Source organism: Leptodactylus fuscus, chromosome 2, assembly GCF_031893055.1.
Source record: "Leptodactylus fuscus isolate aLepFus1 chromosome 2, aLepFus1.hap2, whole genome shotgun sequence".
Lineage (NCBI taxonomy): Eukaryota > Metazoa > Chordata > Amphibia > Anura > Leptodactylidae > Leptodactylus > Leptodactylus fuscus.
The window spans coordinates 249,440,502-249,455,207 of record NC_134266.1 but is presented as its reverse complement, the minus strand read 5'-3'; the positions used below and the strand labels follow the sequence as shown (position 1 = coordinate 249,455,207).

Genomic DNA, 14,706 nt, shown 5'->3' with positions numbered 1-14,706 from the left:
AAGGTGGAACATAATGAAGGGGCAGATGAAGGGGGGAACGGCATGACACTGGGGGCAGAGATGGAGGGACATGAAGCTCTGGGCAGAGATGGGGGAACATGAAACTGGGGAACAGATGGGACATGAAACTGGGGGAAGAGATGGGGGGGACATGAAAATGTGGGCAGATGAAGGGGGGGTACGGCATGACACTGGGGGTGACTGTAGGAGGATTATACTGTGTGGGAGCACATGAAAAATGAATGAGAATGGGCGGAGTCAACATAAAAGTGGGCGGAGCTAAATTCACTGCGGCGCGCATAGCGCGTATTTTGTCCCTCTTTCTAATCTTCAAAAGTTGGGAGGTATGCCTAAAGCCATCAGAAAATACATATTTCCAATGGCTTTAGCCACTGAGAAGCCGTGCTAGTGTCTGCAGCAACACTATTCAGCTGGAATGCAACGCCGTTATGAACGCACATTCCAAACTGAATTGGGTCACCACAACATCAGGAACTGTATTGTGGGGTCACGGCATTAGAAAGGTTGAGAACCACTGATGTAGAGGAAAGAGAAAAGTATACGTGTTTTACGATTTTTTGCAGGATGCCTCAGCATAGTAAAGAGCAGTCAACTACACTTATCTATACAGCAAAAACTGCCTTACTGATGTAAACTACCCAATATAAGCCAATAGGACGATCTTTTGCCCCCAGTAGATTTCTCAGTACATACATTAAGCAATGTGAACAGAGCCTAATATTAAAGGGCCCCCGGCAAACTTTCTATGTCTTTACTATATCTTGATCTTTTCTGCCTTTCTCCTCTTTTTTTGATGGCTTTAGCACATTACGTGGTGTTAGGTGAACCTGGGCTCCTTCCTATGGAATAGATTAACTCTTTGTGTTGGATAAAAATGATCCATAGTTATAGAAAATAATCTGAAAGTTTTGGCGCACCAGGCAACCAGCAAGCGGTAAGGGTGAGGTTGCAGTGACCATTAGAGGATGTCAGCAAATGTATTCTTATTACAGTGGAAATGCCCCAAATTTTATCTTGTATCTGTATTATTCTACTGCCATATTTGCGGATTTCTGAGCAAACAGCAGGACAATACAAAGGCACAAATGTGTGGTTGCCGGGATCTTTGTCCATGGTGTATGCCGAAGTTGATGTGCATATTTCCCTGATAGTATCTAAGAGGTGCCAGGCTTCCCGTGTCACTTTTCAGGGTAGCACAATTCCCGTGAAGCTCATTTCCGTGTATTTGGTTACACTATCACAAAGCAAATTCTGCAAATATTTGTATGGGGACAAACACAAATGGGAAGGCAAACAATTTTAATAACTAATGGGTCGTTCTTATTATATTATTGCTGGTAGACTGCTCATTTTGTCAAGGCATGTACAAATAAATGTACGTTTTAACACATATGCTCCCTTATGACTAGTCATCTATCTATATATACAGCCAAGCCCAGTGTCTTACGCTGTAAGATGGATATATGGTTGTCATGCTGACATTAGGGCAATGGGTTGAATGCTGAACTACAGGTAAACCCAATATGTAGTCAAGCATGCTTGGAAATGGCTAGTAAGATGGTAAATGTCTGGACAATTCATGAACATGGACCATTATTAAAATCCTAGTAATAAGCTGTCTATCATGTACATATTCCAGGACAGTAGCAGCTTATCCATTTCTAACACACATCCGCAATATAGATAGGCCTAGGGTCTGGCCGCCATGTATATGGACTAATGTCAGAAGATGTGTTCATTGTGATTCTCAGCTATGAATGATTGTATGTGCCAACTGGGAACAACTTGAGAACACTGACTCACAACCACAGACGCACCCTATTCCTAACCGCACAACAATAACACACCTTGCATCGCCATGTGCCATATCACCAAACATAAGATAAGATAATCCTTTAATAGTCCCACAATGGGGAAATGTCAGTGATACAGTTTCATAGATGGTACAGTAGTATATAACAAGAGAGAAACACATACAAGCTCATGGCAGATAGAGGAATACTAGGAATCATAGCAACTAAAAAGAAAGAAACACAGACACACTGCAGGATCATTTAGTTCTCTGTGCGGAGTGATGTTAATAATACAGCCGAATGTGGTTGGAGGACACGAGGAGGGGTCACAGCATGTAGATATAACAGGCAGAAAAAACATTTTTGCAGAGGTGGGGGCCATAGGCAGCTATCATGATAACATGTGGTAGTTCCTTTGGTAGGTGAGATCTCCTGCTCACAGCTGATAGTTCGGTATCTTGCATCAGCACTATTGTCCATTAACCACAAAAAATGCCCCAAATGTCCTTCATCACAAGCCCTCCTCCTCCTTCCTCCTTACCACTGTGTTCTACTTCCCCAAAGAAGTCTGACGCCATCCAGGTATACATGGTGCTGTTCTCCTGCCAAGCTTCCATAACTCCTGGGGGTAGGTGGGTGATGGTAGGTTTCCAGGCTGTAACAGAGTCCCACGTGTACACAGTAATAGAAAGAAATACCAGTCAGCTGTAGCATCTTCACACATCAGCAATAGATGCCAAAAATCATCTCCTTGAACGAAGAAGTCTGCACTTCCATGTAGGTTTTCCTCCATGCCGCATGGTGTACTGGGGGGATGGTAGCAGGCACATGTGTAGACACAGGAAACCAGCTGAACCAGGTCTTGAGTCCATGCTTTACAATAGAAACAAAAGGAACAAAAAACTCCACAGGGTCTTCCATTCGATTTATAGTTACTAATTCATAGTGCTAGTTTTCTTGGTTACAGGATTTTTGAAGATACAGAGAAAAAGAGTGAGAAAGGAAAGATAAGGTTGCTCCCAGCTTGGAGCCCTGTATCGAGGCAGCCACTAAGGGCGCTACTTATATAAGAATATAACTAGATTCTGTAATAAAATAGAAACATACTTTAACCCCTTAACGCTAAATCACATACATGTACGTCAGGGAATGTGGTTAGTTCACGCATTCCCACGTGCATGTATGTGATGGAGATCGCACGGGCTCAGAAGCAGAGCCTGTGCGATCTCCATGGGAGGCCGGCTGTATCTGACAGCCAGGCTTCCCCTGTAGCAGCAGGGACGTTGATTGCACCGACCCCCCGCTGTTTAACCCTTAAGGTGCCATGATTAATAGTGATCATGGCACCCTAGGGGTTTGGCCGGCTATAAAGCATGCTGCCGGCTACATAAGGAGTCTGTGTTAGCTGTAATTTACAGCTACACGCTGCTCCTTAAATACTGAGTTTACAAAGTTTCAATCCAGCATAAGAAATAGAATAAGGGCTAGTTCACACGGGGGCAAGGAGTCAGATTTTCACAGCGGATTTCGCCTCAAATTCCGCCTCCATACAATGGTGGTCTATGGAGACCACTAGCGTTCTTTTTTCCACTAGCAGCATGTCGCCTCTAGTGACAAAAAGAAGCGAGCTGCCCTTTCTTCAGGCGGATTCTGTGGCAGCAACCTCCGGAGTCGGCCCATTCATTTGAGCCGACTCTGGAGAGGGAAGCCGTGACCGCGATGGTCGTGGCAGGCGGGTTTTGACCCGAGAGGGACGCGGCTCCCCGCGTCACTCTCGGTGCCAAAATTCCCCCCCCCCCCCCCCCCCCCGTGTGAACGAACCCTAACTGTACAGTGATGCATCCTACTAAACTGCAGGCAGTGAATGATACTTCCACATTCTCCTTTACTTCCTCTATGATTGCCTTGTCCTGGGTTGTGGCAGCTCATTCTGCTACTTTTAGAGATTTGCCTAAAGCTAAGGTCCCACGTTGCGGAAGCACAGGTTTTTTGTTGCAGATTTTGCTGCAGTGTTTTGAGTCAAGGTCAGGAGTGGATTGAACAAATAATAAAAGTTAAGTATTTCTTATATATTTCCCATTCCTTTTGTAGCCATTCTTGGCTTTGGTTTGAAAACCTGCAACAAAAAAATGAATGTCCTTAGTTTTTGCAGTATGGCTGACAAAGGCTATTTTCCATAAGAAGACTCCTGCTTAGTCATTGCACCATGCCTTCCAGGCTATTCATTAGAATGGGCTCATGAATTGGTAAAAAAAACAAATAATATGTCTTATGATTTATTTAGAACCAGTCTGATTGGATGGTTGCTTTGGGAACATGTAAAAAGAACAATGAAGAACACTAAGTGGTCTCTAAGTGTTATTATATACTGTGCAATATAAAAGTCTATGGATTTGAATAAAAAAAAAAAGTCTATGGAAAAAACCTTTGACCTTGCTGAAACCTTTAGCATTAGTCCTTATAACAAATCTACTGATTTTTGGAGCATGAAGTTGAATCCAACAATAACCAGTCATAGGTTCAGGCATGTTATTTTCGGTCAACTTTGTGATGGAATTTCCAACGAAGACTCTGACGCAAATGTGAACCTAACCTAGCCTAGTGTGCACTGAAATGTAGCCCGGTGTTGGTTTATGCCATCATACACTATGTGATCAAAAGTATCCGGACACCTGGCTGAAAATGACTTACAAGTTGGTGGCGCCCTCCATCGGTAATGCTGAATACAATATGGTGTTGGCCCACCCTTAGCCTTGATGACCGCTTCCACTCTCGCAGGCAGACGTTCAATCAGGTGCTGGAAGGTTTCTTGGGGAATGGCAACTCATTCTTCACGGAGTGCTGCACTGAGGAGAGGTATCAATGTAGGTCGGTGAGGCCTGGCACGAAGTCGGCATTCCAAATCATCCCAAAGGTGTTCTATAGGATTCAAGTCAGGACTCTGTGCAGGCCAGTCCATTATAGAGATGTTATTGTGGTGTAACCACGCCGCCACAGGCCGTTCAGTATGAACAGGTGCGCGATCGTGTTGAAAGATGCAATCGCCATCCCCGAATTGCTCTTCAACAGTGGGAAGCAAGAAGGTGTTTAATACATCAATGTAGGCCTGTGCTGTGATAGTGCCATGCAAAAAGGGGTGCAAGCCCCCTCCATGAGGGGGCACTACACACGCTGGCAGATGACGTTCACCTGGCATTCGCCACACCCACACCCTGCCATCGGATCGCCACATTGTGTACCGTGATTCGTCACTTCACACAACGTTTTTCCACTGTTCAATCGTCCAATGTTTACGCTCCTTACACCAAGCGAGGCATCGTTTGGCATTGACCTGCGTGATGTGTGGCACCCAATCACCCGACCACGTTCAAAGTCCGTGAGTTCCGCGGAGCGCCCCATTCTGCTCTCTCACGATGTCTAATGTCTACTGAGGTCGCTGATATGGAGTACCTGGCAGTAGGTGGCAGCACAATGCACCTGATATGAAAAACGTATGGTTTGGGGGGTGTCTGGATACTCTTGATCACACAGTGTAACTTACTTTTCCAAGACGTCTTATGACTTCCACCTCTCTACACCATTTTTATTCTTTGTTGGAGAGAAGGGCACCCCTCCCTTACTTACTTCACTGTGTTTGTGAATAGGGTCCCATTGCACAGACTGACCAATGATTGGAAGTGGATATTCCTGGGAAAACTCATTCCTGTCGCACTCGCTGTGCAACCATTGCTGTTGTATAGGAATGGATAAATTGCTCTTCTTTATACAGTTTGCATTCGCTGTCAGCAGATTGTCTTGTTCATACAGGGTGACGTGATGAACAAAAGATGGGACTTACTTGGCAAGAAAACGTTCACTCAATTGTGCGCTAATGGCCAGCACCAGTTATGGGAAATGACCGTTCCTAGGATTAGCGGTTCTCAAGAATTGGCCTGGTTCACTTCTGGTGTAGATGAGGCCCTTATTTGTGGCATGTGCTGGTTAACACATACCGTAAGCCACAGACAAGGGGTATAGGGCCAGCTTGATTTGGACTTGCCTTATAATGGACCCTATAGCAAATATACTTATACCATGTAAGAACTATAGTTAACATTCCTCCAGTAAGTCCCCACTATAAAGATATGCGATGATATGTGCCGGGACAAAGATCAGGCAGCTTCTTCATATTCAATATAGGAGAAAATGGAGTGCACTCGAGAGGAAATCCTCCTGTGATCATATTTTATCATGGAAGTGAGCCATCTTGTACAGCTAAGTGCTTGTATTTGCAGTAGCACTACAGTGACATGAGCGTAGCAGGTACCCGATGGGCATCCAGTAATGCCAGTAACAAAATATGGTCCTTTATGGTGGCTGTCTGGGGTTTGGGACTCGCATAATCAGCCATGGGTGGTAGAATTCTTCATGTATGTGTAAATACATGCACAATCGCAACTATTCTTCCCGTAAGCAAGAAGGCAGCGTCATGGTGTGGAGGGCGCCGGCCTACTCCTGCCATAGCTGTTCTATCATAGTGAAGACCATGAAAGTCAAATGAATGGCCGCAGATGTAATACATGGACAATCAGCTCCAGTAGAGCCGCACTGTGCTCACCTTCATAGAACAGTTTATACAACTTCATTTATAGATTTTAGGATTCCCTTCTGTATATTCTCCGGACTATGTAAAACATATGAACCAAGATAGTCAGTCTAAAGACAGGAGAGTGTATTTACCGCCATGACTTTATTCATACATTTAGGTACAGTATAATATTGTGTGATCATATTACTTAGAGACGATCATATTAGCCCTCTTATATGACACATGACATAGAGACGCCATTGTTATATACATAATACCATCCAAAGCCTAGAACCAGGTCAATTCGTGTAAGAAGGGGCACTACAGGTTACACATATAAGGGCGCTAATGCCTTTCACATAGATATAAGAATGTCAAAGCTACACAGTTATCTGTCCATGGTGTCTACTCACTACGGCACAATGTACAAAGATGTCTACTGAGTGTATACTGTATATACTATACTATAACCTGTCGTCTGGTCGGCACATATATATAAATTCCCACACAGTTAAAGGGGTTATGCTATGAATAATATCTATCTTCTGTCCTATAGGATACAGGATAAATTGCTGATCCATGGGTGTGTGACTGCCGAGACCCTCACCATCCTAAGAACGGGGAATGTTTTACCTTCACTGTGGGAAAGCGGCAAATCCTCTGATGGATACAGATGTTCCCTGCTCCCATTTACTACAGTGAGAATGCCAGAGATAGCGGGATTACAGCACCGCCATTGACGTGACTGAGAGCAAGGGCACGTCTGTGTCCATCAGGGGTTTGGATGCTTTTCCCATGGCTGCGTTCATACCAGGGATTAAACATTCCCCATTCCTAGGATTGTGGGGTCTCAGCAGTCACATCCCCACTGGTCAGTAAATAACCCCTTGTAATGGAGCGTCTGTATGGCTGGTGCACACAACAAGTTTACAAAGATTCATCATGAGATGACAAGTCATTGTTGTATGTATGTTTAGATATAACCTTATAAAAGTCAGCACTTCATGGTGGTTTCCTTTCCTACTTTGGACAACAATCTCACACTGAGCTGAAGCATTAAATCCGGTGTATCTTTAGTATCTGTTACATGGCTTATGTTGAGCCAGAATTTTAGGAGACAATTTTGGTGCATTTTTGGCAAATTTAAGCCACATCTCCTTTAGACGCCATATCCACATGTCTCGTAACTTAGAAAAAATTTTGGCTCATACTAGATATGCCAAGACGCACCACATTTACACAACAGTCTATTCATAAGTACAACAGCTGGACCTATATATGTGGTATGATTCAAAGCAGTGTAGCCATAGGGGAAGCCACGGTACCAATTGTACTTGGGGATGTGATAATTAAATGGGCGAATAAAGTAGCCATTCGCCGATACCATTTTTGGAGTGCTGCACAAATGCATAACTACAGGTCCAGGGTTTCTGTATAGAGCCAGGGAAAATGACTTGTCAAGGCTCAGCTGCTTTCATAGGATGCGACACCTGACATGGAGGATATAAGCGGCTTACTTTTTTTTTTTTTTTTTTTTTTAAATGTAGATTGTGAGCCCCACATAGAGCTCACAATGTACAATTTTTCCCTATCAGTGTGTCTTTTTTGGAATATGGGATGGAAATTCATGCAAATACGGGGAGAACATACAAACTCCTTGCAGATGGTTTTTTGCCCTTGGTGGGATTTGAACACCAGGACTTCAGCACTGCAGGGCTGCGGTGCTGACCACTGAGCCACCGCGTGTCCCCCTAGCTGTTTACTTTTTAGGTCTGTTTAAAGACATAATAGTAATAATGTCTGGGAAAACACATCCCTTGTGAACGGCGTCCTCTTGGATGGAATTCTATGAAATCCCATGCCCACTTTGCAGTAAAAACTGTGCTGCAGACATGCCACGATTTCCAAAACCGGCACAGTTTTGGAAATCGCAGCATGTCAATTATACCTACGGAAACGCTGGTGGTTTCCCTAATGGTATAGTTGTAACGGAAGGTCTGCAGAGGAAAACTCCATGAACTTTCTATCTAAAGCGCTGTGGGAAGAACCGCGATGTGTTGCCGCACAATTTTTCCCGCAGCACTTTTTTGCTGTGGGACGTCCCAAGCGGCCTAAACCTTAGGCTGATGCCCCACGTTGTGGAAATGCAGCTTTTTTTTTGCATTTGTAGCCATTCTTCGTGATGGCTCATAAAAAAAAAAAAGCGCAACAAAAAAGCTCATTTACATACCGACAAAAAACGGTGATTTCAAATGAACGGTGGCGCGGAGAAGACAACGAAAGGTAGGAGAAGAATAGCCTTTCTTAAGGCTATTCCAACGTGTTAATGAGAAAAAATGTGTTTGAATGATAAAGGGTTTGTCCAGGATATTTTAGTACCAGGCCAGAAGGTTGGGAAAAGTGAAACCTTAAAAAACCCACAAAACGTACTTACCTGTGCCTGTCTCCACTTCGCACGTAACCACTGAAGTCATTCAGTGGCCTCAGCAGTCACAGGTAAGGTCCCAGGACATCACTTACATACTTCACTGATGACGTTCGGGTCCTTTCTTGTGACTGCTGAGGCCACTAAATGGACTCAGTGATCACGTACAGCACGCCGTGGGTGCTGCAGGACCGCCAGGGACAGGTGAGTATCGCTATTTTAGATTTTACCTTCCCTGATCTGCTGACCCCTGTAATAAAATATCAAACAACCCCCATTAAGGTGCTAAAGTAGGAAAGTTTAAGGCTGAGGCCCCACGTTGCCGAAACGCAGCTTTTTTTGTTGCAGATTTTGCTGCGCTGTTTTGAGCCAAGGTCTGGAGTGGATTGTGCATAAGGCAGAAGTATAAGAAGCTTCCTATATATTTGCCATTCATTTTTTTTTTTAGACGTTCTTGGATTTGGATAAAAAAAAAACTGCATCAAAAAGCTGCTTTTCAACAACATGGGGCCACAGCCTAAGGCTGAGGCCCCGCATTGCGAAAAAGCAGCTTTTTTTCGTTGCATATTTTGCTGCGGTTTTTGAGCCAAAGCCAGGAGTGGATTGAGCAGAAGGTAGAAGTATAAGAACTTCCTCTATATTTTGCATTCTTTTAGTAGCCATTCTTGGCTTTGGCTCAAAAAACCTCAGCAAAATCTGCAACAAAAAAGCTGCGTTTCCGCAATGTGGAGCCTTAGTCTAAAGGGGTTTCTGGCTCCGTATCAAACGTTACTGTTATGCTATCAGTAAACATATACTAGTATGTAGTACAAACATACAGAAAACCTATTCGCCTCTCAGCACCCAGACCCCTGAATAGATCATATGTCTTAGCAGCCTATAGTTGCCGAAAGCTGCTAGTGGACGGGCGGCGTGTGCAGCACCTCTCCTTGTCAAGTAATAGGCCTGGCGCTGCCGCCTGTCCAATGCATAGGTGAATAGGTCATCAGTATGAAAATTTGATTTGGGGTCGGAAAACCCCTTTACGTGGGTAGTTTAAGTAGTGGATTCTTCTCCTATCTTGTATGCTTGTGTGTGTGGCCATGACCCAGTAGCAGTACCTGTACACTGAACTGTATGCACTAGAAACCTATGATCTGCCCAGTGAACAACCACAGTCTGTTGGTAGATTCTAACCAACAAGTTTCTCACCTAAGAGATGAAGGAAAAGCAGATAAGAAGAAGCAATGTGAAGCTCTATTAGAATATTCACATGAGGAATTGACATTGACAGCTGTCCCATATATAATGGGGGTTATTGTAAGCCCTTATCATCATATATTATGTCTACATTTAATATTAGCAAATGACGTCATTCCATGTATATTCCTTTATACACAGGTCAGCAGATTTTGATCACGTAGATTATATTAACAAGGATTGCATTCCTGGGTAAAAACAGACATTTGTACGTATTACTAATACAGGATTATCTGTAGACCCTAAAGAAAGGTGAGTGTGGAGATTACAGCATGGCTGAAGATAGTGGCGCCATACCCAATGACTCTCCAAGTGTAATACAGCACACAGTATACATTATACAATTACGGTACATAAAGGTTAAACAAGCAGTTTACTCAGGAGCAACTTTTGGAAACTATCCCCTATGGTGGTGAGTAGAGATGAGTGAGTAGTATTCGATCGAATATTGAGGTCTACTCGAATCAAATGTTCTGATATTTCACTACTGGCTCATCTCTACTGTATACGTTTTTTTTCCAATTCCTACGTTGTCCTAGTTCCTGTCCCACCTCCCCTGCATAGTTATTAGTGTAAAAAAAGCGCCAGGGAAGGTGGGAGGGGAATCGAATTTTTACTGCGTTTACCACGTGGTATTCAACTGAGTACGAGTATTTCGAATACCGTAGTATTCGATCAAATACCTACTCAATCGAATACTACTTGCTCATCTCTAGTGGTGAGTTAGGGGCCACAGATCACGTGACAGGTTTCCTTTAAAACGTACATGTGACTGTACAGTATCAGATGTGTGTGATATATTCATTATGGGTACATGTAGTCTCCGTGTGTCCTCCCGTTTCATCCTTGATGACATTGTAGGACCTCTCGTCTGAAGTGCTAAGACGGAGGAGCTTGTAGGCGGCAGTCCTATATTTCTTGGAGATGAAGTTATAGAGGATTGGGTTGATGGAGGCGCTCAGGTAAAAGAGCTGCATGGCGACAATGTTGAAATATTGGGAAAACTTCACCATCTTTAAGTCTTTGGTGTTCACATAGATGATCCTTCCAATGTGAAACGGGAGCCAGCAGATTATGAAAGCCAGTATGACCACAACTTCAAAAGAGAAAGGGAAGAATAAGGTCAAGAATATAACCACATGTTTGGCTCCGACTCAACGAATGTCACAGGGGAGAATCTCCATACAAGAATAGAATATGGGTCTCTTCTTCCCCATAGCTGAATATATGAGACATGACATTAGCTCAGTCTCTCACACGCAACCTATATGACAGTGGGAAGCGCCATTTCCTACTGGGAATAATGGTTTACTCTTGTATAGGGTATGACTATCCATTACAGTTACACATGCCAGGTAAATAAAATGGGCATCAAGATACAGCAAGTAAACATTAATGGCTTTATGACATTACAACAAGCTGTCGTTTCAGAGACTTTCTTAATCTTACGTTACAAGGCACAGAACACATCCCTCTGCTAAATTCCTTATCAGTCTAAGGCTGCATTCACGCCTGGAGACTCCGGCGCAGAGTTCACCAAAAATTGATCGAAGAAAAAAAATACTACATAGAGCATTTTTTTCCTTTGCCGGTTTCAGTTTAATAACATTGGTCAAGTAACGGACCCCATTAAAGTCAATGAGGTCGGCCATGCTCTGTGTGTAACTGCTGTTTTAGCGCTCCCTCGAAGGACCAGAACAAGTGAGAAGTGATGGTAGTGTCACCCTAGCGTAAAAGACATAGGCATGGCAGACTTGTACCGCAGCCAAATCCCCCTACTGAATACTCACCATATATATATATATATATATATATATATATATATATACACACTATACAATGTATATTGTTATATCCCAAGATACAATTAATTCAGGCATCGTACCTGTGTCTGCACCAGCCAAGGCCCACCCACCTGACACTAGACAGCTGAATTAGCATATTGGGTGCTGGAGCTAACAGCACTGACTGCTCAGGAATTGTAAGGACTAGATAAAAAAAAAAATTCCAGCTGTGCTGATATCTAAAGAGTGACAACTATTGAAGGATGCAAAGTATTGGAGTTGGTGAAGGTGGTGAAAGATCCTCTTTAAACACTGACAATAAGTTACCTATTAGGATAGACCATTCATTTGATATCGGAGGGGTCTAATACCCAGGCACCACACCAATCTGCTGTTTTTTTGTTTTATTTTTAAACATGGGGTATGGAGCCATCTACCTCTGGCTCTGTACACTATGCAGTGATCAAGCACCATTTAGCTGGAAGCTAAGCTGTATTTGTGCAGTAGGTCACTAGACAGTATACAGAGCTGTCTGCTTACAACTCTATATACTGTGCTTAAAGAGGACCTTTCATCACTTTTGGGCACATGCAGTGTTATATACTTCTGGAAAGCTGACAGTGCGCTGAGTTCAGCGCACTGTCGGCTTTCCCGATCCGTGCCCGGTGTAAAGCGCTATCGGTCCCGGGACCGTAGGGCTTTACAGTCAGAAGGGCGTTTCTGACCATTAGCCAGAGACGTCCTTCTGCCTCGCGGCGCCAATCGCGCTGTGCTGTGGAGCCAGGAGGAACGCCCCCTCCCTCTGCTCGCACAGCTCGTCCATAGACGAGTATTATCAGGAGCGGGAGGGGGGCGTTCCTCCCCGCTCCACAGCACAGCGCGATTGGCGCCGCGAGGCAGAAGGACGTCTCTGGCTAATGGTCAGAAACGCCCTTCTGACTGTAAAGCCCTACGGTCCCGGGACCGATAGCGCTTTACACCGGGCACGGATCGGGAAAGCCGACAGTGCGCTGAACTCAGCGCACTGTCAGCTTTCCAGCAGTATATAACACTGCCTGTGCCCAAAAGTGATGAAAGGTCCTCTTTAAGGCCACAGTGCTTTATGGTCTCTGCAAAGTGGATGGATTTCTAGCAAATCCCATCCACACATTGCGAAAAAATACATGCAGCAGACATGCAGCAATTTACAAAACCGTTGCGGTTTTGGAAACCGTAGCATGTCAGTTTATACGTACGGAAATGCTGGTGGTTTCCCAATACATATAATGGCCGCAGAAACCTCCACCGCTGTAGGCAAAACTACGATGCGTTGCTGTCACGGTTTTTCTGCAGAGCTTGGAAATCCCTTTAAGGTGGAATCTACAGAAATATCTGTTATATATATGGAGAGTTTACTATTCAGCAGTATAACCAATAACTTCATGCACAAATATTTTTTCTTGCACCCAGCTTTTCGACAACCAGTCTATTCTCTTAGATTTTAGGTGCTTAAGCTTTCACACCCCAGAGGGTACAGGCCATGTCTCTAGGGGCTATTCACACTATACTAAAGCAGCACAGTAGATATAGACATAGGTGATGTGCCAACTCTGAAAAGACATAGGTGATATGCCAATATTCTGATAAGGGTGTATGGGGTCATCCAAGGACTCTATATTCAGGATTGAAACCCTGAGGTTGCGGAACGCCTGGTGGACTTGTGCCTCATTTGCCTATACAGACTTTGCAAGGAAATGTTCATCTATTGGACTGACTAGGTATTAGGGTGTTCAGCATAATGTCTCCTATAATGTTTGATATCAAGTTTTCTGCTGACAGACTGTATGTTATTCCTTACTGGACCCTTAAACACTGTGACATTACTGATCGGCGCTATCATTAGCAGATATTAGACACACAAACAAGAAGGTGGCTGTCGGCATTCATATCTTGTAGATATTTTATTGGCCTCATCATAGATGTTATGTTAAGCCTAATAGCTTTCTCTGTGTATAAGAGACCATTACAGATGTGATAAAGTGTCATGTTGGCCACTTACCCAGAATTTTGACTGTTTGTCTGTGACATTTTTCTCGGTTGACTGCATTAGGACCTTGGAGAGTGTTTTTGCTTTTCCACAGCTTCTTACCAATAAAGCCATAGAGAACAGTCAGGCATAACATAGGGAAGAAGAAATAAACAGTTGTCACCCACATCATGATCTTAAGAAGTCCAGATTTCTTGGCGTACTCCGTAAACTTACACTCCCAGAGGCTTTTGGAGGAAGTATTGTAGCTGTAAATTTGCACATTCTCAAACATGTTATAAAAAGGAGCAGCGGAGAACAAGGCAATGACCCATAGAAGAATAATCACCATCTTCACCCTTCTCTTGGTAATGAAGACCTTGGCTTTAAGAGGGAAACATATGGCTAAGTATCTCTCAATGCTCAGAGCCGTGATGTGCAGAATGGTGGAGTACGTACAACCTTCACTAAGAAGGTATACAAATTTACAAAGAAAACCTCCGAAGATCCAAGGACTGGACTTCCAAAGACGGTACAAGTCAAAGGGCAAGCAGAGGAGGATGATAATGTCGGACATGGCCATGCTGGATAAGTAGAAGTTTGTGGTGGTGTTCATTTCTTTATAGCGTTTGATGATAAGGATAGTAATGGTGTTCCCGATGAGCCCGGCCACCATGATGACAAGACAGATGATAGTCAGTGGGATGAGTATTTGGATAGAGAAAAAGGAGCACAAGTTTTTTGTGCATGGTGGAAGGTCACCATAACTAACATTGGCAGGGACTTCATTGCTTACATTGCTACTTAAGGAAGTGTTTGGCATTATCAAAGAAGAAAGGTAACCCATGCACCACAAGACCCCACCTCAGTGT

At 43.8% G+C, this 14,706-nt stretch overlaps 1 protein-coding gene across 1 annotated transcript; it reads right to left on the bottom strand.

Annotated features, from left to right (window-relative positions):
* Positions 1-10,827: 10,827 nt before the first annotated feature.
* Positions 10,828-14,510, bottom strand: MLNR (motilin receptor). Its single transcript, XM_075262956.1, has 2 exons — positions 13,868-14,510; positions 10,828-11,141 (listed from the first exon to the last, which is right to left on the bottom strand). The coding sequence occupies exons 1-2, from the start codon at positions 14,508-14,510 to the stop codon at positions 10,828-10,830; spliced, it is 957 nt and encodes a 318-aa protein (XP_075119057.1).
* Positions 14,511-14,706: the final 196 nt, after the last annotated feature.